The 24,113-nt window shown below is 40.8% G+C and overlaps 1 protein-coding gene across 5 annotated transcripts in view; it reads left to right on the top strand.

Annotated features, from left to right (window-relative positions):
- Positions 1 to 24,113, top strand: part of ATG5 (autophagy related 5) — a 53,653-nt gene that overhangs the window by 9,464 nt on the left and 20,076 nt on the right. For all 5 annotated transcript variants that reach the window (XM_081313098.1, XM_081313099.1, XM_081313101.1 and 2 more), the window contains exons 4-6: positions 15,369 to 15,447; positions 17,071 to 17,233; positions 22,610 to 22,704. In XM_081313098.1, the coding sequence (XP_081169224.1) occupies positions 15,369 to 15,447; positions 17,071 to 17,233; positions 22,610 to 22,704 (337 nt within the window). The remainder of the gene's footprint in view (positions 1 to 15,368; positions 15,448 to 17,070; positions 17,234 to 22,609; positions 22,705 to 24,113) is intronic.

The raw sequence follows: 24,113 nt of genomic DNA, 5'->3' as shown, positions 1-24,113 counted from the left end.
GAAAAAGGTGCACAAGCAGCAGGGATGACCGCAGCCTGGAGAAGATTGTCAAGAAAAGGCCTTTCGAAAGTGTTGGGGACTTTCACAAGGAGTGGACTGAGGCTGGAGTCAGTGCATCAAGAGCCATCACACACAGACGGATCCTGGACATGGGCTACAAATGTCATATTCCTCTTGTCAAGCCGCTCCTGAACAACAAACAACGTCAGAAGCGTCTTACCTGGGCTAAAGAAAAACAGACCTGGTCTGTTGCTCAGTGGTCCAAAGTCCTGTTTTCTGATGAGAGCAACTTTTGCATCTCATTTGGAAACCAAGGACCGAGTCTGGAGGAAGAATGGAGAGGCACACACTGCAAGATGTTTGAAGTCCAGTGTGAAGTTTCCACAGACTGTGTTGATTTGGGGAGCTATGTCATCTGCTGGTGTTGGTCCACTGTGCTGCATGAAGTCCAGGGTCAACGCAGCCATCTACCAGGAGATTTTGGAGCACTTCATGCTTCCTTCCGCAGACGAGCTTTATGGGGATGCTGACTTCATTTTCCAGCAGGACTTGGCACCTGCCCACACTGCCAAAGGCACCAAAATCTGGTTCAATGACTGTGGGATTCCTGTGCTTGATTGGCCAGCAAACTCGCCTGACCTGAACCCCATAGAGAATGTATGGGGCGTTGCCAAGAGAAAGATGAGAGACATGAGACCGAACAATGCAGAAAAGCTGAAGGCCGCTATTGAAGCATCCTGGTCTTCCATAACACCTCAGCAGTGCCACAGGCTGATAGCTTCCATGCCACGCCGCATTGAGGCAGTAATTGCTGCAAAAGGGGCCCAAACCAAGTACTGAGTACATATGCATGCTTATATTTTTCAGAGGTCTGATATTGTTCTATGTACACTCCTTGTTTTATTGATTGCATGTAATATTCTATTTTTCTGAGATTGTGGATTTGGGGTTTTCATGAACTGTACGCCATAATCATCACAATCATGACAAATCAGGGCTTGAACTATCTTGCTTTGCATGTAATGAGTATCTCATATATTAGTTTCCCCTTTTAAGTTGCATTACTGAAATAAATGAACTTTTGCACAATATTCTAATTTTTCGAGTTTCACCTGTAGGAGACAGTGCAGCTCCTAGGAACACTGAGGACAGCCTGCTATTGATTAGAGAGTAGAGTAGAGTAGAATAGAACTGGAAGGGACCTTGGAGGTCTTCTAGTCCAGCCCCCTGCTCAAGCAAGAAACCTATACCATTTCAGATAAGTCTAAGATTTCTTAAAAATCTCCAGTGATAGAACACCCACAATTTCTTCTTTTTTATATACAAGTTTTATTGATTTTTTAATATTTACGTATACATGTATTCGTGAAACAATATGGTGGTTGGGTAGTTAAAATAAGAAATAACCAGTTGTAAATAGTTCAGGTTACATCAACAGATGTCCACTCTAATTCCCTTAGTTATTACATAGTCAAAATAGGTAAGTTAGTACACTTCTAGTTGTAACCTAGTCAATCAACAAAATTTAAAATATATTTTCAGTAATACATATCAATATCCTGTTTTTAAATTTTATCTAATTGCAATAGGATATTCTAGAATAGCCCATAGTATATAGGAAAAAGCTTAATTTTGGGGTAACCCACAAATCCCTATTTCAATAAAAAATAATTCTTTTGTCTACAAAACTTATATTGTTCATTACAAAGCATTCTTATGTTTTACCATTAAAATCTAATTTTCATCTTAACAAATCACCAGTTATTAGAAATATATTTTTTGCCTTAACCATTCAACAATTATTAAAATACTATCTTTTATATATAAAATTCTAGATTCTATACTATAGTTCAAAAGTAACCACTGAATATTCTGTAAGTCATCTTTACCATACATCAATTATTAAAATACTATCTTTTGATATGTCATTCCAAGTTCTATAATATAGTTCGGGGTTATATTCTAAAAGCTTACTTTAGTTTTCCTTTACAGATCTAAAAGCTAAATGTAAAATCAGTTATATTTTTTAGAGATTCCCCTTAATCCATAGAAAGATATTTTTATAGTCTAGAAATCCCAAAAGAGAAACAAGTTCAGTTTTTTAAATCTAACTCTTGCCTTCCTTTTGTGCCAATCATGCTTCCCTCTTGGCATCTTTAAAATCTCAAATGTATCTTCCTTTCTTCCTATGTCCCTTATTTGAATCCAGGGAGCGTATCCAAATGTCAGTTTTGCAAGGAAGATGTCCCCTTTGTACCCATTGTATTTTTGCTTTGATAATTCAGTTTTTGATGGTTGATATAATATAGTTGTCATTAAATCAGTCAAATCTTTTTGTTCTTCCAATTCTATCTGGGAATTGGTTATATACCAATTGGTTAATACCAGCTACCAATTCTAGCTGGTATTATGGTTGTCATTTGATTAATTGGATTCTCAATATATTATATTTGAAGGCCTTTAGTGTCTTTACTTTTGGTGTTGTTTTCTTCAGGTGCTGCTGCTTTTTGGGTTGTAAGTTTTGTAGTTGCCATTAAAGTTTGGACTTTAAGGTCTTCTGTGGGTTGCTTTTGTTGTTCTTTGAAATCTCCTATTTTAGTGTTAGTTTCCACTTCTTCTATTTGATTTTGGGTTATCTTTTCCTCGTTTAAAGTCAAAATTTGATTTGGTGGCTTTAAGTTGTCAGATTTTTCTTGCAGTTTGGCTTTAATTTTCTCTGTCATTGCCAAAATCGTGTCCAGTATCAGTTTATAATCAAGTGGTGGGATGTATTCATCCATTTCGTTGTTGTTTGCAGTTAAATTTCCCATGGAGGCTGTTTTAATAATAGTCAAAGATTTTCCACCTCCTGAAGAGTTGTATTCAGTGCCAGGTGTTCCCACCCTTATCTTAGTGTCAAGGACAGCTCTGTTATTCAGTCAGCTCTCACAACAAAAAAAGGAAATTTACTTTCTGTTCCAGGTTTCGCCACAAGATGTCATCAATAACATATAACATGCAATGTAAGAATTTTCTTTTTCCAAATTAATATAGAACTTTTGTAGGATTAGTCCAATTTTTTTCCTTAATTCACAGCTTAGAGAAAAGATAGGATAGTGGATTCCCAGCAACAAATAGAAGCTTTTTAGTAAATAGAGATGAAATTGCCTAATTGCTTTGCTGAATTAATTGAATTTCTTTTGTAGCTTTGAGGCTTTAAGATTTGTTCCCAAGTAGAAATTCGCCATTTTCTCAAAAAATGGGGAAAGAGATTTTCAGGAAAGTCCCGCAGGAAGATGGTTAAGGGAATAAGAAAGGTAAAAGCTCACCCAGGTCCTCCAGATTGCTTCTTAGTGCTAGGTAGTGCTTTTGGCTTTCGGCAGGGAGTGGCTTAATGATCGGCCATCTTTATGGCCGGTCTCTTCTTCTTTGGGCTAAAGAAGTTTCTCCTTAATTCCAGGTTGCTTCTTTCTTTGAGAACCATTATTTCTTGTCTTGCCTTCTGGTGCTCTGGTGAATAACGTGACCCACTCTTCTTTGTGGCAGCCCCTCAAATACTGGAATACTGCTATCATGTCACCCCTGTTTCTTCTTTTCTTTAGATTAACCAAACCCAAGTCCTGCAGCCCACCTTCATATGTTTTAGTCTCCCGGCCTTTGATCATCTTAGTTGCTCTTCTCTGAATTTTCTCCAATGTCTCAACATAATCATACAGTGGATGTAGAAATCTATGCACCCCTGTTCAAAAGATAATCAGATTTTTTTTCACCTTTAAAATAACATACAGTAAGCTGTATAACTCAATTGAAAAACAAACTGAACTCTTTTAGGGGAAAAAAACTTACAATATTGTGGTTGCATAAGGATGCACACCCTTACACTAATACAGTATGTTGTTGAAGCACCTTTTTATTTTATGACAACATTCAATCTTTTGGAGTATGAACCTCTCAGCATGTCACATTTTGCCTTGGGAATCTTCACCCGCTCTTCCTTGCAAAAGAGCTCCAAATCTCTCAGATTGCCAGGGTATTTCCTATGCACAACCCTCTTAAGGTCACCCTACAGATTTTCAATTGGATTAAGGTCGGGGCTCTGGCTGGGCCATTCCAAAACTTTGATTTTCTCCTGTAGATTTTCATTGTCATGATGAAAGGTCAAATTCCTCTTTATCTCCAGCATTTTAGCAGAGGACTGAATGTCTTGTGCCAAAATTGACAGATATTTGGAACTGTTCATGATTCCGTACACCTTGACTAAAGCCCCAGTTCCAGCTGAAAAAAGCAGCCCTAGAGCATATTGCTGCCACTCCCATGCTTTACTGTGGGTATGATGTACTTTTGGTGAGGCGCAATACTTTCTTTTTTTTTTCCAAAACAAACTTTGGAATTATAGCCAAAATGTTCAATGTTGGTCTCATCAGACCATAACACATTTTCCCACTTGCTTTTTGTCAGACTTGATGCAGATTTTTGCAAAATGTAGCCAGGCTTGGATGTTTTGTTGCTGTTGTTGTAAGAAAAGTCTATTGTCTTGCTACCTACTCCAAAGCCCAGAGACATATGAAGAATACAGGAGATTGTTGCCACGTATAGTAGACAACCAGTACTTGCCAAAAAATCCCTGCAGCTCCTTTAATGTTAAATATCATTGAATGTTAAATATCCTTTAACATTGCTGTAGGCCTCTTGGCAGCCTCTCAAACCACTTTTCTTCTTGTTTTTTCATCGATTTTAGAAGGATATCCAGTTCTTGGTAATGTCACAGTTCTGCCATATTTTTTCCACTTGTTGACCCCTGTCTTCACTATGTGCCAAGGTATACTCAATGTCTTATATTTTTTTTGTCCTTCTCTCCTGACTGATACCTTCCAACAATGAGATTCCTTCTGATGCTTTGTAAGCTCTTTGAAGACCATTGCCTTTGCCATAAAAGGCAACTCTGACTAAATGTCAGAAAAATCCTACTAGAACAGCTGAACTTAAATGACTTGACCAGAGTCACTTTAATTGATGGTAGGTGTATGCTGACTACTATTTAACATCAGTTTGAATGTGATGGGCTAATTCTGCACACAGCTACATCCCTACTTATAAGAGGATGTATGTGAACATTTATGCAATCATGTTATTGTAAGGTTTTATTTTTTTTCTCTTTTAAACTTTTCAGTTTGTTTTCAAATGAAATGTACAGCTTATATGTTATATTAAAGGCGGAAAAAATTCTGAAGTGATTTATCTTGCTCTGATTTTTTTTATATCTCAAAAACCTGGCATTTTAATAGAGATGTGCACACTTTCTATATCCACTGTACTTATTCCCACTTACCTACTTCTCCCTTTTATCTCTTTTATCTCTAGCCTATTGTAGATCATCTTTTTGGGCTACGCTAGTGTATAGTACTTCATATAGACTTTTTTCCCCCATGGAGATCATTCTGTTAACTATTTTTAATGATTTTGTTTTGCAATTCTTCAGTTGCATAATACTGAAATATTAACTAATGTTTCCAGTTGAATTTTTTTTCTTGGTGTTTTTTAAATTGATTAATAGAGCTGTCCTACCGTTTTAGAAACTCTATATTAAAAGCCAGATATGAGTTTGGTTATATTAATCTATAGTAATATTTCCTGATATTATTTAAAAACATGGTGTGTTGCAACATCATTTTGAAACCTAACATATTTTTGTGGCAATTGTGACTTATGTCACCATAAATGATTTAGTCTTTGAAGAGCTGAAACACTCTTGCAACTAGCTATTGGATATATGTATTAATAACAGACTTTAATTTTTCACAACCAGCAGATGGTGCTAAATAACTACATATAATCATATATGCCATGTTCAGCTTTTCCTGTACATGGTAGGTCCCTTTGATCACACAAATTAAGCAAGTAAAAAGTATGACCTATTTTTACTAGGCTGAATTATTAAATGATGCGTATGTTTAATAAGGAATATTGAATTCCCATATTAGAATGGAATTCTAGCTTGTGCTTTATGTTTATCTTATCTTACGTTTTTTCCATTAATGTTCAGTTATTGTATTGTTAACAAACATTTATGGATGATTGTGGGTTTTATGACAATATAGATTTGAGGATATGGCCAGATGTGTATATCTAGATCTAGCTCTCAGCCATTTTGTTGTGTAAAGAACAGTCTCTTTCATATCTTTTTTTACTTCCAGAGTCTTTTAGATGCATTTTCGTATTATAGTAGATTCTCTTTTAGTGAATGATACAATTTCACTTTTTAAAAAATCCCTGATGCATTCCCATTCTGATAATTGGTGTTCTCTTTGCATTACAAAAAGTTTTTTTTTCTCGAGTTTGACAAAGAGGGCTAGATTAATTTAAAACTACCACAACTTTCAAAATGCCCTGAAAATTAGTAGGAAAATCATGAAAAATATAGAGTTACAGTTTACTGCTGTGTAACCACTTGAAAAATATATGACCTGAGAAACTGTATCATTACAGTAATGTAAAAGTTTCATTGTATATAGTACAAAAACATTGTCTTATAGTATAAAAACATACTTATTTTTGGAGAGGGGCTTTGCACATCTTAACATTGTAGCCTTTGGTGTCTTTTGCTAAGAGAAGAATTAAGATTTTTGAATAATAATAGGATTTCTGTTGCAAATATTATGTCTAATAATGTATCTTGCAGCTTTAGAGAGTCCACCTGCCTGCTTAATCATTTTAAATATTTATCGCTTTCAGTTTTTGTCAGCCACAACCTTGAAGTTTGACACGAACTGCCAGTAAAACTTACAGAACATGAGGTTAGACATGGGTTGGAGGTTTTCATTCGATGACTTTCTCAAAAATCTAAAAGACAAACATGACTCTTTGGAATTGAAGGTTAATTTAGAAGTAACATCTGATTCACTTTAGGTAGAGGAGTTAAAATTCTATTTTTCTTAATCTGGGTTCTTCTATAAAACTGTTGCAAATTTTCCTGTACTTGCAGCATTTTAGCCAATCTATTAGCTTACTCTCTATCCCGTTTTTCTTGCCATTGATAAAATAAGTTCCATGTTTGAAAATATTCTCTTCTTTTTTTTTGATTTGCAGTGTAAGTCTGTCCATTTCAGCACAGTCCAGTATTTTCTTGATTATCTCTTCGTCCAATGGTGTTTCTTTATTTTTCCAGTGCTGAGCAAATACAATCCTTACTGCTGTTAATACATGTAATGTTAAATATACACTTTGTTTATCAAAGTTTTCTGGGATTATACCTAATTAAAAAAGTTCAGGTTTAAAGTCTACATGTTTCCCTAACATTTTTTCTAATCAGATGTGTATTTTTGTCCAAAATTCTTTTGCTCACAGGTGAGAGTATGTACAAAGTTTTTGATTAAATTTCCAACATTTACTAGACATATTTGTAAACATTTTTGCTAATCTGGCAGTTGGTAAATGCCATCTATAAAACATTTTATATAAATTTTCTTTATACAAAGTTGCCATTGTCAATTTATAGTTTCTTTCCCATAAAGGTAAAGGTAAAGGTTCCCCCGCACATGTGTGCTAGTCGTTTCTGACTCTAGGGGCCGGTGCTCATCTCCGTTTCAAACCCGAAGAGCCAGCGTTTGTCCGAGGACGTCTCCGTGGTCATGTGGCCGGCATGACTAGACGCCAAAGGCGCAAGGAACGCTGTTACCTTCCCACTGTAGTGGTCCCTATTTTTCTACTTGCATTTTTACGTGCTTTCGAACTGCTAGGTTGGCAGAAGCTGGGACGAGTAACAGGCGCTCACTCTGTTACGCGGCACTCGGGATTCGACCCGCCAAACTGCCGACCTTCTGATCGACAAGCTTAGCGTCCTAACCCACTGAGCCACCATAGATTTTGCCATTTCTCTAATTGTATATTGTATCCAAAAAAATTTGCCCATATTATTGTTTCTTTCACTTGTTCATCTTCCATTTTCAAATTTAATAAAAAGTTACACAATTTCTTAATCAGTTTTTCATCAGAGGTCAACAACATCTGATCAAACATTGTCTGGTCTTTATAAAAACCATATATTTTAACATCTTTATCATATCTCGATTGCATTTGCAGTCGAGGCCACCATAATAAGTCAATACACTGATATTCCAACTCTTGTTTAGATTTTAATTTCCCATCTGTATTCAGAATATTCTTATATGTTAAGATTTTTTCTAATTTAACCAAGTTTGGGTGTACAAATGCTTCCATCGTTGATAACCAATCTGGGATTTTCATATACATTTTTAGTTTTATCTTTTCCCTTATCGATAATAATGCATTTCTTATATAGTGGTTTTGGAAATATCTATGGATTTTATTCTTTTCATACCATAGAAAGGCACGCCATCCAAGTTGTAAGCCATGTCCTTCTAAATATAACAATCATTTATTTCTGAGAGTTATCCATTCTTTTAGCTATGTTATAGCACATGCTTGGTAGTGTAAGACCCAATCCGGTAGTCCAAATCCTCCATTTTCTTTAGCTTCTTGTAGCATTTTCAGTTTAATTCTAGCTTTCCTTCGTTGCCAAATGAATTTCAAGATCAGTATATTCAGATCATCAAAAAACTTTTTCTCTATTTCTATAGGTACTATTTGGAATAGAAAGAGGAGTTTTGGTAAAATATTCATTTTCACAGTAGCTAACACTGATAGTTGTAAATTTTTCCATTTTTCCAAATCTAATTTTATTTGATTTAATAATTTTATATAATTTTTCTTCTTTTATCATTGCAGATCTTGCTGTTAAGTATATTCCCAAATATTTAACTTTCTTAACTATTTGGAAATCTATTTTTTCTGACAGGGTTTTTTTTGTGCTTATTTGTAAGTTGTCTTCTCTATTTAATTTCAATCTTGCTATTTCTCCAAATTCTTCTTTTCAATAATTTAGAACAGACATGACAAACTTGCGACTTCACGTGACGTTGCGCAATGTATTGGGACTGTTTTGCCATTGCTGGCAATGGGGTGGGCGCAGCTTCTGCATGATGCGTCCAGCCCGCAGGCCGGCAGTTTGACACCCCTGATTTAGAAGATATTTGATCTTGGATAGATCTTTGTTCCTGAAATATTATTAATGTGTCATAGACAAAACTATCTTAGAAGATTAGTGATATGTGTACAGCTGTAGCTGCTTTTGCTTGTATTGTTGTTTCCCCAAAGATTAAAAATAATATGGAATATATTGTGTAGTGGGTCCGACGCAAGAGAGACGCCAGCCGGTGTGTGAGTTCAGCTCTTTATTGGAAGGGGAAATGAACTGAGGAATGAGGGCTACCTGGCCTCCTTATATACCTGGACAGGTAAGCTAACAGCCAATGGGGTTGGTCCTAGGTTTCCCGCCGAAACTGTCCAGGCCAACGCCCCCTGAGGGCTGTTGCTATGCAGATGCCTGCATACATAACACCCCTCCCCCCTTAGAGAAGACCCACATAACAACAACAACATGCAACTACTATAACTATGAGTATATATATAAAAAAAAACAGTGGTGTCCTTGTGTGAGGATCACTTGCACACATAGTCCGACAGGTAGGCTGGTGTCCTGTGTGGACGGGTGGATCGTCTGGGTGTGCTTGGCCCCTGGGCTTGGACCGTGGGTTCCTGAGGCCTTTGTGCAGGGCTGCAAGGAGCCAGCATCAGGAAGTCCTCCTCCTCTGGTCCCTGCCCTGTGACATCCTCAGCTGGGTTGACCCCTCCTGGAGTGTGGTCCTCCTGTTGATCGTGTGCGTTGAGTTCAGGGATGTGTGTGACGCGCTCAGGGGCGTGTGTGACGTGCTCAGGGACTCTTCCTCTGAGCTGGTCGATGTGTCGCCTTATGCGTCTGTCCCCCTCCACCCCTACAATGTACGAAAGGGGTCCTGTTTTCCCGACCACTGTCCCCGGAACCCAAGGATGTCCAGCCCCATAGTTCCTTGCCCAGACCAGGTCCCCCAGGTTGAGGACCCTGTGTGTGGATGATGATGGCAATGGTGATGGTAGTGATGCTGGTGGTGCTGGTGATGATGGTGATGTTGCCCTACCGGTTTCGGCTGCTACCCGGTCTGGGTGTAGGCGGTCCAGCTTGGTGATGAGGCGCCGTCCCCATCGCAGTTCTGCTGGGCTCTTGCCGGTAGCCACGCATGGTGTTGTGTGTTGGGCTAGTAAAAATTTGGCCAGTCTGTGGTGCCAGTCCCCGCTGATGATGCGCCGGAGTGCGTCTTTGGTCGTCCTTACCATCCGTTCGGCCTGCCCGTTGGTAGATGGATGGAAAGGCGCAGAGGTGGCGTGCCTAATCCAGTTCGCCTTCAAGAACGCCTGGAAATCAGCAGCAGTAAACTGAGGCCCATTATCAGACACAATTACGTCGGGGAGGCCGTGTGTGGCAAAGAGAGCTCTGAGCACCTGGATTGTCCTCCCCGAGGTCATGTTGGGGACAGGGACTACCTCTAACCACTTGGAGTGACTGTCCACCACTACTAAAAATAGTTGACCCTGGAATGGCCCCGCATAGTCAATGTGAATGCGGGACCATGGCGTGTGTGTGGCCTCCCACCGGTGTACTGGTGCATGTGGCACTTCTGGCCTGGATCTCTGGCACGTATAACAGGCCTTGACCCGATCCTCAACCTCCTTGTCCAACCCGGGCCACCAGAGGTAGCTCCTAGCCAGTGCCTTCATCCTGACCACCCCCGGGTGCCCTTCGTGTAAGGAGTCCAATACCCTGGCGCGTAGTGCGGGTGGAATGATGACCCTGCTACCCCAAAGGAGGCACCCTTTGTGTGTGGAGATTTCATCGCGTCTAATGAAATAGGCCTGAAACCCGGGGATTTGTCCTGCCACCCTGTGCAAACCCATGAGTGCACCCTGCCCATGATGTTGTCTGTGGCTGTGTGGCTGGCAATGTCCTTGGCAAGAACTGGGCACTCGGGTAGTTCCTGCAGGGCTAGGATCTGCGTGGCTGGTGCTGGGTCTGGGTCGTGTGTGTCTAGGGGGAGCCTACTTAGACCGTCTGCGTGGCCCATCTCCTTCCCTGGCTTGTGTACCAGCTTGCAATTGTATGCTGCAAGGAAGATGGACCACCGGAGCATCCTGGGGGACAGAATCTGGGGGGTTTGCCTGTCTGTGGTGACCAGGCCCAGGAGTGGTTTGTGGTCCGTGAAGACAGTGAACTCCCTGCCATATAAGTAATCGTGGAATTTCTTGATTCCTGCCACGATTGCCAGGGCTTCTTTGTCTATTTGGGCATAGTTTCTTTCTGCTCCAGACAGTGTCCTAGAATAGTATGCTATGGGGACTTGTGCCCCGTTGGGCTCAAGGTGGCTTAGGACAGCGCCCACACCATAAGGGGATGCATCGCAGGCGATACAAATGGGCTTGGACTCGATGGAATGGGTTACTGTGGACTTGTCCGACAGCAATGCCTTCAGGGCCTTGAAGCTCTGATCGTGGGTGGCCGTCCAGGCCCACGTTGCCTGTTTGTCTAGCAGCCTGTGGAGCGGTTCAGCGATGGCTGCCTTGTGTGGGAGGAATGTATGGTAGAAATTCAGCAGACCCAGGAATGCCTGAAGCTCTGCTTTGTTCTTGGGTGTGGGTGCTAGTTTGATGGCCCTCACCTTGGATTCTGTGGGGTGGATTCCCCTGGCGTCTACTCTGAACCCCAAACATTCTGTGGAAGGAACGCCTATGCTGCATTTTTCCTTTTTGAGTTTGAGGCCAGCTGTGCGCAGCCTTGCCAGCACTTCCCTAAGCCTCCCTGCCAGTTCCTCTGCTGATGCTCCTGCGATCAGGATGTCATCAAAATAGGGGCAGACTCCTGGAATGCCCTTGAGTGTCTTTTCCATAACCTCCTGGAAAATGCCGGGAGCAACGCTGACTCCAAACTGCAGCCTGTTCACCCGGAACGCCCCCCTATGGGTTACTATGGTTTGGATGTCAGCTGTTTCCCTAGTGACCGTGAGTTGCTGGTACGCCTGTGCAAGATCGAGCCTTGCAAAAATGGCGCCGCCTTGGAGGGAAGCGAGAACGTGGCTGACCGCGGGAACCGGGTAAGCGTGCGGGTTTAGGGCGCGGTTCACCGAGCACTTATAGTCGGCGCAGATCCTTATTTCCCCGTTGGGCTTGAGGGGGGTCACAATGGGGGTTTCCCACTCCCCTCCATCTACAGGCTCTAAGATTCCGTGGGCCACCAACTTGTCTAGTTCGCGCTCGATTTTGTGTTTGAGCGCAAACGGGACTCGCCGCAGCCGGACCCTAACGGGGGAGACGTTCGAGTTAAGCTTGAACGATATGGGGCCCCCGGTGTACTTGCCTAATGACCCGTCGAAGACGTCGGCGAACTCCCGGCAAACGGCCTCAACGGAGTCCCCCTGGATCCGATGGATCCCGGATACTGAGATTCCCAGGGCCTCAAACCAGTCCAGCCCGACCAGGCTGGCTCTGCGGCCCTCTACCACTACAACATCCAGGTGCCCTTCGCGACCCTTAAAACCCACTGAAATGGTGGCCTCCCCCTTCACCTTGACCGGCGAATTCTGAAAATTGGTCAGGGTTAATTTAGTAGGCCGTAATTTAATCCGTTGCTTGCTCCGGCTAATTATGTGGTTAAGGGTCTCGTCCGAAATAATCGAGACCGCTGATCCGGAGTCAAGCTCCATGCTGCAAGGGACACCTTGCAAACGGATTGTTAATCTAATTTTGGGTTTGAGCAGCCGGCGGCTACCCGTATGGTTAATGGCCAGCCGGCTCTCGACATAGCCAATTTTTGTTTTGGTGGGGGCCCCAGTACCTTCGAACGGCGGTTCCTCCGGCTGCAGCTCGTGGATCTCCTCTCGGGGGCGGCGGCTACGGCAGACGGCGGCTATGTGGCCTGTTTTCTTGCAGGACCGGCACGTGGCGGACCGGAACTTGCAGAGGCTGTGCACGTGGTTCCCACCACACCCTGCGCACCTCTGGGGAACGGCGGTGTTGCTGGGAGGCCTGGTCCTGTCTGGGCGTCTGGCTCGCTGGTCGGGGGTCGACTTCCGCTGGAGGAGGTCGATGCTCAGGTCGTCCTCCTCTGTGGCCCCTTGCCGGTGGACGCTGGTTGCCTGGTTGCCGGGCCGGGTTTCCTGGCAGGCTTGGACGGCCCCGCAGGCCGCTTCGTGGGCTAGGATGGCGTCCTCGGCTTCCTGGAGAGAGACCTCCTCTCTTTCGAACAGGCGCTCCTGCAACCGCCTGTCGCGTAGGCCGCAAATCAGCCGGTCCCGTAGTCGCTCCTCCAAATTTGTGAACCTGCAAGCGATGGCAGCTTCCCGCAGGGCGGCGAGGAAGTCGGCACCGGTCTCGTCGGGGCGCTGGTCCCTTTTCTCGAATTGTGACCGTGCGGCCACCTTGGAGCGCCGGGGCTTGAAATGTGCGTTGAGCCTGGCCACGAGGTCTCGGTACGCGACGTTGTTGATGGCCTCCTGGGGGAACAGGTTCGCGGCGACTTCCAGCAGCGCTGGTCCCCCAAGGCAGAGCAGGGCGGCCGCCTTTGCACCGTCCTCGGATATCTGATTGAACCGCATGTACAGTTCAACGTGAGCCAGGTAACAGGTCCAGGTTTCGGGGCGGCGGGTCTCGAATTCGCGGGGTTGTCCGGCTCTAGCCATGGCGGCAGTTGGTCGTGGATGTGGCGCTTGGCGTTGCCGGTTCGGCTGGCAGTCGTGGGGGGAAGAAGGAAAAATGTCTTTCCCTTCAGCTCGCGGAGCGTTTCCCCAGTGACTTCAGCTCTTGGTCGGCAGCAATCCCACCCTCGTCGCCACTATTGTGTAGTGGGTCCGACGCAAGAGAGACGCCAGCCGGTTTGTGAGTTCAGCTCTTTATTGGAAGGGGAAATGAACTGAGGAATGAGGGCTACCTGGCCTCCTTATATACCTGGCCAGGTAAGCTAACAGCCAATGGGGTTGGCCCTAGGTTTCCCGCCGAAACTGTCCAGGCCAACGCCCCCTGAGGGCTGTTGCTATGCAGATGCCTGCATACATAACAGAATAGGCATTGCCTCAATTCTTATTTAAAAATATATTGAAGTACATTCATACATATAATATGTCAAATTTGCTTACTAAATTTTTATCTGGAGATATCTGTCAAATTCATTTTCTCTCTGGCCAGCTTAATTCTGTTATGCCTACAATGTTGGTATATTTCTCTTTGGAAATGATAGTGTGGGAGGAGTTGTGGTTACTTAGCAGTTTATTAATATGCCTAATTTTCTGTAAGAGTGATGTCACTTTATCTGATTTAAGCAAGTGAATTTTACTTCCAACTAAACAACAGAAAGTAGGCTATACTGTGAGGATGCATATGGTCCTCCTTCATTTCTGCTCAAACGGCTTTTGTTTATTAAAAGGATCAAACCAGGAATGTCAAAGTAGGTGTAAATATAGAATTTCTGGTGTACCAGAGAAATGCATGCAAATTCTTCTTTTCATTTTTCAGATAGCACACTTTTTCATGATGACCAATTTGGATAAAAAAATGGTTAATTTTAAATGCAAAACTAAGGTATACTTTCTGAATCTGAATCCTGTCAGGAGTTTATCAGCTATTACCAGAACTAGTCAGCATGCCTGATGGTTAAATATAGATCAAATCACCGGAGGGACTCAAATTGGAGAAAGATGGGTTTAGGAAACCAGTAAATTTAAATCATGTTTTCTAATTCTGTATTATTGTCACAGACCATAAAAAATGAAGCACAATTCCAAGTTTGCAAATAATAAACAGTTGAAAATCAGAGCGGAAACATCCAATTCCTCAAAACTGTGCTAGAAGGCAGTTCAGCATTTATCACTGAAATGAATTTGGCTAATGACCTGGTTAAAATTGTTTTGTCAGAATCATTAGGGTAATTACCACTGGCAGCAGCCATCATGCTAGATATGTGAGCATTTGATCTTTAGACCATTGTGAAAGTATTTGGTGTAACTAGGATGTCATTTGATCTTTTTCTGTAACTGATTTCCAAAATTATGACTCCATTCTGCACAATGGTTATGTACTGGACTGCAAGGAACAGTAAATAGCTGATGAACATGGCTTATAATGCAGGCTATTTGTTTTAAAACTTTATGCAAAGTGTTGTACTGTTAATCTGTTGGAAATGGGATTGCACATTTTAGCAGGGTTCCCCCCCCCCCCACTAGCAGAACATAGCCTGATGGGGAATGTGATGACATAATAACTAGAAAGGAAATGGAGTTTAAGCATTCATTGTTTCAGAATTTAGGAGGATTTTTAAATAAATAAAATGAATGTGTTAAGTTTGATTTGTTTATCATTGTTAGGGGCTCTAGGCACCACAAAACAAGTCATAGTGTTCTGTTACAATTCTTGCAGTGCAGATTATTAATGTTATCCTGCTCTCTGCTTTTTAGGCACTATCCCATTGGTTTACTATTTGATCTTCATGCTTCAAATGCAACCCTTCCATGGAATATCACAGTACATTTTAAGGTATATAAGCAATATATCTCTTTAATATATATTTCAAAATGATATATTAGAAGCAGGATTTATGCTTTAATTTCTGGAATGAAAGGGAAATGGTAAATATCAACAGATAACAAGTAAAGGACTTGTATATTATTATTTGTTTTCAGAGTAGTATGTTTTAATACTCTCCATCTATCAGCTTAAAAAACATAGTTGTAATATCTTTGGGGGGGGACCGAAAAGAACTGCAGAAATATTGAAATTTCTGTTAAAAATGCCTACTCATGTTCATGCATAATAGCAATAGCAATAGAAGCAATATAGCACTTAGCCTTACATACTGCTCCATAGGGCTTTACAGCAGTGGTCCCCAACCTTTCCAGCCCTGTGGGCTGGTGGGAGTGGCGATGGCAGGTAGGAGAAGGAATGATTTTGCACAAGCGGGCGCATATGCATCCGCTACTTGCACAAATGGAGCATCACATGCTCTCCCGCTCACCCAATGCTTGCGTGGTCTGGTTCCCAATGGGTTGAGGCCCAGGAGTGACCCCTGGTTTACAGCACTCTCTGAGCGGTTTACAATGTCAGGATATTGCCCCAACAATCTGGGTTGTCATTTGACCGACCTTGGAAGGATGGAAGGCTGAGTCAACCTTGAGCCCATCAGGCTCGAACGCCAGACTGTACACAGAATTAGCCTGCAATACATCATTCTAACCACTTCACCACCAGGCCTCTTACATATAGATACATGTGGTTAATATACTACGAGCAATAAGCCATAGTCCTGCATATTGACTTCACTACTAAAATTTGGCTCACCAATGAGTGCATAGATCATTAATAATTCTTCGTTGTTGGCAACTAGTTGCTATGATCTAGTGTGTTTATTGCTGAGTTGCAAGTTTGGTAAAGTACAACATCTTTCCCTCATTAAAGCTATTATGTCTTGATGTGTTATCAAATGTTCACTTTCCTAATACAGGTAGTCCTCGACTTATGACCACTATTTTGCCCAAATTTTCATTTACAAACAAGACAATTGTTAAGTAGGTTTTGTCCCATTTTACAACATTTCTTGCTACAGTTGTTAAGTGAATCTGGCTTTGCTTGTCAGATGTTAAAATGTCTATATAGATACTCAATCAACCAAGGTCATGGTTGTCCCAAAGATGCTTTTTTCCAAAAGGCAACTGGATTTTCTCGTGTTTTTTTTCCTTTGAAAATGTTTCACTTCTCATTCAAGAAGCTTCTTCAGTTCATTTCTTCAGAACTGAAGAAACGTCTTGGAAGAGAAGCGAAAACATTTTCAAAATACAAACAAACAAGAAAAAAGCACCTTTGGGTCAATTGTCAGGTTTCAGAAGGTGATCACCTGACCCTAGCATATTGCAACCCTCATAAACACATGTGAGTTGCTAAGTATCCAAGTTTTGATTATGTGACCATGGAAATGCTTCAGTAGTTGTCAGTGTGAAAAATGGTCATAAGTCATTTTTTTTTCAGTGCTGTTGTAACTTTCAACAGTCATTAAACAAATGGTTGTAAGCTGAGGGCTACCTATAATGTTCTTTGCTTTCCTTTGCTCTTCTAAACTACTTTTGAGTATTTTTTGGATTTTGAATTACGATGTTATATTTTTAGAACTTTCCAGAAAAAGATCTTCTGCATTGCTCCTCTAAGGAAGTAATTGAAGCTCATTTCATGGCTTGCATAAAAGAAGCAGATGCCTTAAAGCATAAGAGTCAAGTAATCAATGAAATGCAAAAAAAGGATCATAAGCAACTTTGGATGGGGTTGCAAAATGGTAAGAGCCACTTTTAAGTGAAGTATGGTATATTCAGTCATTTAATAAACTTTTGGGCTAAGGCATTTCCAGTTTCTACTTGTACGTCAGGAATTCAAGAAATTGGAATGTAAGATACTGTGTACATTTTATAATTATCCTAATATGTTATTGAGACATAATTCAATCTTGTTTGTTAAGATCATTTTATAACAGTTGATCCACAGGTTAACAGTTGCTATCCTTTGTCACCTTTTGATTTAGAAGCAGTAGATCATGGCAAACTAACTTTGCATCCCTAATATCAAAATGCCAATGAGATAGTGAAATGTTGATAGATCTAGTAAAAATCAAACTTGCATAGCCCAACAGATTATATGGTACAGGAGGGCAGATCTCTTTTTTTAATTGGGAGCTTTATTCAGTTCTTTATTACTGAGAGTCATTGAGTTGGGCTCCATACAAGTAATGATAATTTCTCTCGGTGCCAGAAAAAGGAGATAATAGTAAGAGGAAAGAAAAAGTCGGAAGTAGGTATATGTGGCTTCACAGGCCCAACTGAAGGGCAGGCTAGTTACAACATAGACAGGTAGTCTTTGACTTACGATTATTTGCTTAGTGACTGTTCGAAATTATGTTGGCGCTCAGAAGAGTGACTTTTGATTGGTCCCATGACCGCCGCAGAGTCCCTGCAGTCACATGATCAAAATTAGGGCACTTGGCAACCAGCAAGTTGCAGCCTCCCAGGCTCACGCGATCTCCATTTGCAACCTTCCAGGTTGGCTTTTGACAAACAAAGTAAATGGGTGAAGGTAGTAAAATTGTGCAGAGTCATGTGATGACTCATGATGACTGCTTTGCTTAGCAATGGAAGTTGTGGTTCCCAACTGTGATCGTTAGTCGAGGACTACCTATACAATGTTTTGTGTTGCAGTGATCTGAACAACTCATCTCTGTTATCTGGAGTTGGAGTGGTTTGCAGTAACCTGGTGGTGGGCTGCTGACATGAGTAAGAATAACTGATAGTTACTGATTGCTTGAAGCAACAATAAGTCACACCAGGTTGCAGAGGACAGGGAACAATGAAAGCAGGGTAAGGAGAGAGACCTTATCGATCAATAGTTCTGTTTTTTTAAAAAAAATAATGGCCTAGGAGTGCTATTTCTTATAAAACTGTTTCTTACAAAACTGTTTCTCATATAGTCTTATATAAGACTATCCAACCATGCATTATTTAATTTATTTTCATCTCAGCAGTATTAGAATAGCTAGAATCACTACTGGTTTAGTTTTTGAAATGCTGTGCGGAAAGAGGACCCTTGAAAATATTAATAATTAAAAAGTGAGTTTTAACTGTTTAGGGTTTCACTGCTTAGCGTTGTTTAATCAGTTTCTCTTACGATTTGTGACATTCAAGATCTGGAGCAGAAGTGTTGGTTTGGCTTGTTTGGGAGAACGGTTTGATAATCCAAACTAAGAGGTGGGCTAGAAATGTTGGTTGTATATAGGTTTCAATGTGTGTCACTGGAAACTGCACCTGTAGAAGCCGACAGATAATATTTTGAAAACTTTCAAAGGCTAATTTTGTGTTTGAGCCATTAGTAAAAGAGAAATAAGAAAGAACCTACGAAACCAAGATAACTTTTTAAAATACATGCGGCATCTTTCAGTATGGCTTTCATTATATAGGGGATGATGTTAAACTCCTCTGTGAAACAATATTTATGACCACAAAAAAAGAAAAGAAAGTAGCAGTTGTTACAACTGCCTGATGGTTGATGATACATCTGCAAGTTGCTTTTTCTATGAAACATTGTGCCTTTGTCTTTTCTACCTATAAGCCTTCTGGTATAACTCTTTGCTTGACACAAAGAAGCCTCTAAAATTCCTTTTTATTATACCATTTTTTCTCAGTTTGTAGAGAAATTCATGTAAATGGTGGGAGTTTACACAACAAAGATTGATGTAAGAAGAGTGAAATAGCACTTCATGATAATCACTTGGTTAATTTGCTGTTCTGTTAGAGTGAAATGTAGATGGCATTAAAAACAAAAGGATGAGAGAAATATATAGAAAGTTTCACCCCTGGTAATAGAAATACCTACTACATCTACGTATTCTAAATTCTGTGTTGAATTATATTTCTTTCTGTTGAAAACTGCCTACTTGAAGTGCTTTATTTGTATATCTTGAGCAAACTGGTTACATAATGAAACAAAGCTTCAATCCCTTTTGTATTTCCCTGGCAATAAGCTCTCTGGAAATTATATCTGAGTGAAATTTGTTGTGTTGGATTTCTTCTCATTCAACTGATATCAATAAACTGATACCAATAGAGAAGATGTCAATAAATTGAACTGGCACTACTATCAATTTTTTTGATTTATAATAAAATGGGTCGTATATCAGTAGAAAGATCAGCACCAGATATGTGGTGCTTGGTATTTTAAGTTTTTAAAAATATAAATGTATGTCAGAGCCATCACATTACAGTGCAAAAGGATGAAGGGTAGTGAGATGGAGGCTTAGCTCCAGTTGCCTATTGCTTCACTCTGCATTTTGTTCCCTGGGATATTTTTTTTTTGCCTACCAAAAATATTGTTAGTAGAAATCATATTTGTAGGGGAATGTAACTATCAGAGAAAAATAAAAATAAAAATGCTACTCAGCATTACCCCACACAGCTTTCCCCCCCACTTTAGATAGCTTTGGGGCAAATTCATATTTAAATTTATTTAGACCTGATGTTTTTAAGTTCAATTATAAAACTTTAAAGTGCCTGGAAAAATATTAAGCCAGAATGATAGTAAAATAATGTTAGCTAATGTTTTAAATGACAGCATTTGCACGATTAGGAGGCCAATGCTCATGAGGTCTAATCTTTAATTCTTAGCTATCTACAAAATGTGGACATGTCTGGAAATGTTACTGAACAAATCAATAGGTCTGTATGATGTAACTTAGGTTTATTTATCAAAAGTGATTCAGGCCATGGAATCAATTAGTCTCTCTCTTTTTTTTTTAACCAAGAGGCAATCTATCTTGTGTCAGTAAAACACTTTAGGTGACCTCAATCTACTTTGGGCTGGTGCTGCAGGAGAAGACTCTTTCCACAATTTGATGAGATTGCTTCATTGATGAGATTGCCTATAGTGTTTCCACTCTAAGCTGCTTCTCCTCTGCCTAGAACAGTGATGGCGAACCTTTTAGAGACCGAGTGCCCAAACTGCACCCCAAAACCCACTTATGTATCATCGGGTACCGGGTGGGCATGGCCCATTGGGTGGGCCTGGCCTATTGGGTGGGCATGGCTGCGGTGGTAATGGCAGACTGGGTGGGACTAAAAAGTTCAATCAATCGATTCCAACTTTGCGAGATTTTTTTTCCCCCCGCAAGAACTTGAAATTGATTGAACCTCTTTCTTTTTTTTTTGCACATGGCGATGGAGGCCTAATGCGAAAAGGTTTTATAAAACTAATTTGAAGTCCTAGGACTGGGGCAATGGTGCGCGTGCCCACAGAGAGCGCTCTGCGTGCCACCTATGGCACGCCTGCTATAGGTTTGCCACCACAGGCCTAGAACATGTCCTGAAACTGCCTGTTGTAGAAAACCTTCATTTCATGAGTGCAAAAGTGTTGTAAGAGAGTGGGATCCCACCTACCTCCCCAACACATTAAAAGCTAAAGTTTCTCACCCAAAAGTATAAATAAGTGGCACTATAAAGTTGCCTCTCATGAGATTTGCTGGCCAGGAGCTTTAGCTTCCTGGTACTGGGGAGACACAAAGATTGGCATAACTAACTGCCTTGCCTGCCCCCTTCATCTGTTGGCAAACTTCTAGGAGCTCTGAGTGAGCTTCAGGCAGGTTGTCAATTGTGGAAACTGAAGCAACTTTGCGTTCCCAAACTTTCTTTTTATTTCTCACTTTCCTATCCAAATAGAAAAAAAATGTACCTTTTAATGCAAATATGGTATCACAAAATGTAGCATGTTAACTAGCTATTCAATAAGTAAATTGATCCCAATCAACTTACTTTGAAGCGTGTGAACATTTACATATTTTATCTACAGCAATAGACTAGGACCACCATATTAAACTTATTTGTGAAAAAATCTCTGGTTTTCTAACTGGTCTTAATATACTTTAATATACAGTATTTGATTGCTGAAAAATAATTCATCCTAAGAAAATTCAATATGATCCTTCCATAAGAATATGGATGTAATCAGTGGTGGGATTCAGCCAGTTCGTACCAGTTCGGCAGAACCGGTAGCTAGTTTTTTTTTGTTGCCCAGGCCCAGAATTAACGCCCTGTTGATTTTTTAAAAAGAGATGGTAGAACTGCCTCTAGATTGCTGTCAAGTGATGAGAGTGTTAAAAGAGGACTGCAGGAGGATCTTTGGTTTTACAGTGTTATAAAAGAGGTCATGAATGGTTCATAAAGTAAACATGAGTTTCCTAGATAAGGAAAATAAGTCACCAGTCTCTAAGAAAAATACTGTTTCAGTACGTTCTTGTTATTTTTCAGAAGATTGGAGTTATGCAGACAAGAGGACACAAGAGGCTTATGTTTCTGTTTATATAGAGAACTTCTTGGAAACATACCTGACCAATCATACTTTCGAGTTTGGCTCTTTGGGATCCCGAAACCTAGTTACCTTGTGTGAACTACATGCCAATCCAGATTGCGCTTTCCTTAGTTATGGCTCATTGGTATGAACCCAAACATTTGATAAAGCGCAGTTTATAACTGAGCATATTGGTCAGGCATAACTAATTGTGATTTAGTCAATATTGACTATTTTATAAACCATGCTTAAGTATAGCTCATGTAAAGCGTGAATCCACTCAAGGAGTACAATCTTTCTCTTACTGTGTTCAGCCACAATAAATTGCAATTATGTTAGGAAAATGCGAACATTCTACAACTGTAGGAAGTATTAACGATTCTACAGTATTAGCAAGATATTCAAATCTTTAAATAAAAAGATCCTTAATCTGCAGGATGACAGCTACCCATCACTTCATAATATTGAGTGACATTCTAGAGTGAAGTATTCATTGAATTGTGCATTTAGGGCCAGCACAAGGTTGTTGTTTTTTTCCTACCTGGGCAAAGGCTGAGTAAGATGCAGTGGTGGGATTCAGTCAGTTTGCACCACTTTGGCTAACCCGGTAGCTAATTTTTTGTTGCCCAGGCAACTTCCGGAAGCGGCATCCACACAGAGAACCAGTTGTTCACATATCTGAATCCCACCACTGGGTGTAATGTGAAATAAATGCAACTATAACAGTGTAGTCAGGTCGTTCATATCCGTTTCCCTGTATTTCTGTATATAGTTGTTTGCAGTTTTGCTGTTGTTTTTCTTAATCCTAGTAATTGCTTTTTATTTTCAGACAAATTCGAACAGTTTTGGGCTATAAACCGGAAGCTCATGGAATATCCCGCAGAAGAGAATGGATTTCGCTACATCCCATTTAGAATATACCAGGTCAGGGAATATATGACTATTATTTTTAATAGAGGTGTTACACTTGGTTACAGGATTGGCTTGTCTTGTACCTTACCTGTGTCTCAGTGTCTTATAGGGAAACTCTCAGTGCATGATAGGGCATTCAGACTATTGACTGTTTAGGCTGAGAGGAAGTGACTTCCTCTTAGTCTAGACAGCCAGCCGTCCATGCCTAAGAGAGGACCAGCGTGTGTGTTTCCCCACTCCTGGCCCAATTACTTTAATTCTGACACTATACAGGCGCTGAGTTTGAAAATGAAAAATACTGGTTAAATAGAATACTAGTTGTACGCAGTATAAATATTTATTCAGAGGATATTTTGTCCATTAGCATTCTCCTGAGACTTTCTCTCTCAGTCGATGGTCCATGATTATATAAGCATCCTAGCTTTTATACACACCTTGATTCTCCTTGGATATAGTGTGGACGGTTGGTTATTGAATTCAGACATCATCTGAGGAAAGGTTTTCTTGACTCTTATTTTGATAAGTATGTGTACATGTGTTATCTAGAAGCTGATGTACTTACTATAAACTAAGGATAGAACCAACCAGTTAGCGTTCGGTGAGTCCAAGAACCTTAGAGGGGGACCAACATGGCTAGAGCAAAACTAATTGGACTGCTTCCTATCCCTTCCTACCTATCCTGAAATCTCATTTGCCAGTCAGCTTCTTGGAAATTGTGTTGCTGAACATGTGGGCTGGCTTGCCAGTTTATGAACGGCAGAAAAAAAACATGCCTGTTTTTTTTTAATCCCATTTATATCCCGCCCTTCTCCGAAGACTCAGGGCGGCTTACAATTTAAGCACAAACCAATGTGCTTAGCAATAGCTAAGCAATAGCAAAGCAATAGTTTTGGGGGAGAAAGAGAGAAAAGAAAGGAGATCCAGGTGTTTCCTTGATTTATTTTAAACAATTCTAGGAAAGAAGTAACGGGGAATCATATCCAATTACACTCTCTTAAAAATACAGAGAGAGAGAGAGAGAGAGAGAGAGAGGGAGGGAGGGAGGGAGGGAGGGAGGGAGGGAGGTAGAAATAGAGAAAGGAGGAAAAAGTAATAGAATTTTACTGAATTCTAGAATTGATCTAAGATGGTTGTCAGTGGGATAGCCTCTAGGGCTGAAGCAATCACCTACGTCCACATTCACATTCACCAACCCCCATTACAAAATCCACAGAGACAGCTGTGTTTGGATTTTCTTGCTTTCCTCTCAGTTCTTTTTGGGCAGTTAAAAAGGCAGCGGGGCTTAAAATGTACTATTCCTTATTGAACTTTCTGTTCAAGAATTCACTGGCATTTAATTGGCTATATAGGTGGGCAGCTGTCGGAGGTTCTTTCGGGTTGATTGAAAACCTTTCTCTTTGCTGCCCATATCCTGCTCCTCC

The sequence above is a fragment of the Vipera berus genome, assembly GCF_964194415.1.
Source record: "Vipera berus genome assembly, chromosome: 1".
In the NCBI taxonomy this organism is placed as follows: domain Eukaryota; kingdom Metazoa; phylum Chordata; class Lepidosauria; order Squamata; family Viperidae; genus Vipera; species Vipera berus.
This window is presented reverse-complemented; position numbering and strand designations above follow the sequence as displayed.